The sequence below is a fragment of the Penaeus monodon genome, chromosome 31, assembly GCF_015228065.2.
Source record: "Penaeus monodon isolate SGIC_2016 chromosome 31, NSTDA_Pmon_1, whole genome shotgun sequence".
In the NCBI taxonomy this organism is placed as follows: Eukaryota; Metazoa; Arthropoda; class Malacostraca; order Decapoda; family Penaeidae; genus Penaeus; species Penaeus monodon.
The window spans coordinates 7,493,995-7,496,742 of record NC_051416.1 but is presented as its reverse complement, the minus strand read 5'-3'; the positions used below and the strand labels follow the sequence as shown (position 1 = coordinate 7,496,742).

At 34.9% G+C, this 2,748-nt stretch overlaps 1 protein-coding gene across 2 annotated transcripts in view; it reads left to right on the top strand.

The window, feature by feature from the left end:
* LOC119593020 (vacuolar protein sorting-associated protein 35-like) overlaps nt 1-2,748 on the top strand; it is a gene marked incomplete at its 3' end in the record, with an annotated part of 23,876 nt that overhangs the window by 4,473 nt on the left and 16,655 nt on the right. For both annotated transcript variants that reach the window (XM_037941915.1, XM_037941914.1), the window contains 3 exon segments: nt 536-741; nt 1,804-1,927; nt 2,396-2,521. In XM_037941915.1, the coding sequence (XP_037797843.1) occupies nt 555-741; nt 1,804-1,927; nt 2,396-2,521 (437 nt within the window).

The following is a 2,748-nucleotide window of genomic DNA, read 5'->3' as shown; positions in this document are numbered from 1 at the left end:
TACTGTACATTACTGTTTCTACTTTTGATAGAAGGATTTCTATTCTAAATTGTGCAGAAATAATGCATTCCTTTCTGGCCATGTATTTTGTTATATATGTTTCAGTGTTGCACATTAAGATTTTTCTCAGTTAGTGTTTCAAGTTAATTTCATGAAGTAGATAATGATTATAACTATGGTTTAGATTGCCCTGAACATCTGGTGATTTTATTTTGATATGTTCTAAAAATCTAGTTCATAAAATATAATATGAATATTTAAGCACTAGCTGAGCTTATCAATTCATTCAATATCATATATTTTACATGGTAATCTGTTATCATCTATATTAATTAAATGGTGTCAGGATTGAATCATCTCAACCTCCTGCTTAACATTAGGCTAGGGGAATCCCATCTTGGCTTCTGAAACAGGCAGTGGAGCTTGGAGTTCACTTTTTTTCTGCCCTTTGTGCACATGAAGCTCTGAACTTTCCTAACCTTTGGGGAATCAGGGAGTTGTACTATGTTCTAGCTTGTTTTTTTTTACTTTACAGGGAAGGTGAAACAGATAACATGGTTTCCCCAATGGATGAGCAGGATAAGCTCCTGGATGAGGCCATGGGTGCCGTCCGGGGACAGGCTTTCCAGATGAAGAGATGTTTAGACAAGGGCCGCCTAATGGATGGACTGAAACATGCTTCAAACATGCTGGGTGAACTTAGAACATCTTTGCTGTCTCCCAAGACCTATTATGAATTATGTATCCTTTTATATTGCTGTTGTAGATGATAAAGCTTAGGTGAAATATACTTTCACCTAAAGAATAAAGTGTGTTATTGTGAGAGTGTGTGTGCAGGAATAGGAGAACATGTGATTATTAATAACAGGGTATCCATGATCAGTAAAAAAGTTGGAGCCCCCCAGGTCAGGTAATTATTAGGTTTACCAGTACAATCAAATCCTGTAAGTCAGTAAGTGAATTAGAGAACTAGAGAACTGTAATTTTGATGTACATTCACAATTAGAGCAAAGGGAATGAGATGGACCAAAAGGAAACTTAACTACATGGAATGTCTTTGCATTAGGAAGATGATAAGACTAGAGCAGTGGTGGGCTTTGGCTACAGGACAGTTGATGAAATTGCTTTGCTCAAGTGTTATTTTATAGTATTTTTTCTGCTGGCCTTTCATAGTTAGAGTGAACTAATTCATCAAATAGGCATGCCATTAGATGTATCTGAATCACAAGCCTCATTTAATCTTTTATCTTTATTGCATATATATATCTCAGTATGTACCATAATCCAGGTGACCATATTGAATGTTATGTTGCCATTGAAAGAAAAAATTAGTTTACATAAAGGAATTACTACATATTAGAAAAGGGTGGTGATGGTTGGCTGAAGGGGTGAAAGGAGAACAACGTTTGTAAATAGATGCTGTAAATCACTAATTACATATTGTTATTAAAGTTGTATAAACCCAAAAATAGTTTGTCAGAGAACACTGATATTGGTTAGTGAAAAGACTAGGAAATTTAGTTCATCCTGAATGTGGTCATCTTGAATAAGTAATGAAAAATGTGTGTTGATAAGAAACATAAACAATTGGTATTGTGGCACTGCTAATGAGATGTTTGAAGTTTTTGAAGAAAAATATTTGTATGTACTTTAGATTCCACCTTGAGAGACTGTGTTTGACATTGAAACACAAAATGATTTACAAGAACAAGGGAATGAATCTGCTATTAGATTGTTGTCATCTTGTGCAAATGAGAGTGTCTTAATATCAACATAACTTTGATATTTCTTAACTTGCACTAGATATGTGCATTTGTGATGAACTTCGGCATTTGGAAATGTACCTCATTGATGAGTTCCAGAAGGGTCACCGAGTGGCAGACCTATACGAGCTAGTCCAATATGCAGGAAATATTGTACCACGACTGTAAGTAGAAGAAAACCCTCATATATGTTTGCAGGATCATATGCACAAATTGATATATGTACTTTCTCCAATTCTCACTTTCTCGTACTCACTCACACACTCAGAATCTCTCATTCTCACTCTGTTTTCGCACTCATTATCTGATACGTTTGATAATAAAATGGGCACCTGTTCTCCTCAAGGTGGTTTCATCTGAAAGGATTTATAATGTTTTTTAAAGATGTAAAACCTTACTAAGAAGCATGCTGTAGGAGGGTCGAATAATGAATTGCAGACAAAAGAAGTTGCTATGCACTATATACTCAACTCTAACTCACTTTTTCTTTCCATTTCACCCTTTTACTCAGTTTCAGTCAAACTCTCCCACTCACTCTTATTCTAGTTATATACACTTTGACCATAGAACAGACAGAAATGGAAATGTAGCTAGAGTTTATAGATCTTTCTCCTCTCATCCCACAATCTCAGATACTTGCTGATCACAGTTGGACTGGTGTACATCAAGACTAATGAAACGTGCAAGCGAGACATTCTGAAGGACCTGGTGGAGATGTGCCGAGGAGTCCAGCATCCCCTGCGTGGTCTCTTCCTGAGGTGGGATACTTTTTTATTTTTATCGAAGCTGCTATGAATGGTGTCAATATTTCACTGTTAGAGTGTGCTGGATGTTGTTATTTTTTTATTCAGCCTTTTCATTTTATTATTTTTTAAAAGTATTATCTTTGTTTTTGTTATTATTCTTTATTTAAAAGTTTATTTTCATTGTCATTTCTATATATATTTTTTTTTAGTAATTGATTTTATTTGGAAGTTAAAGTATT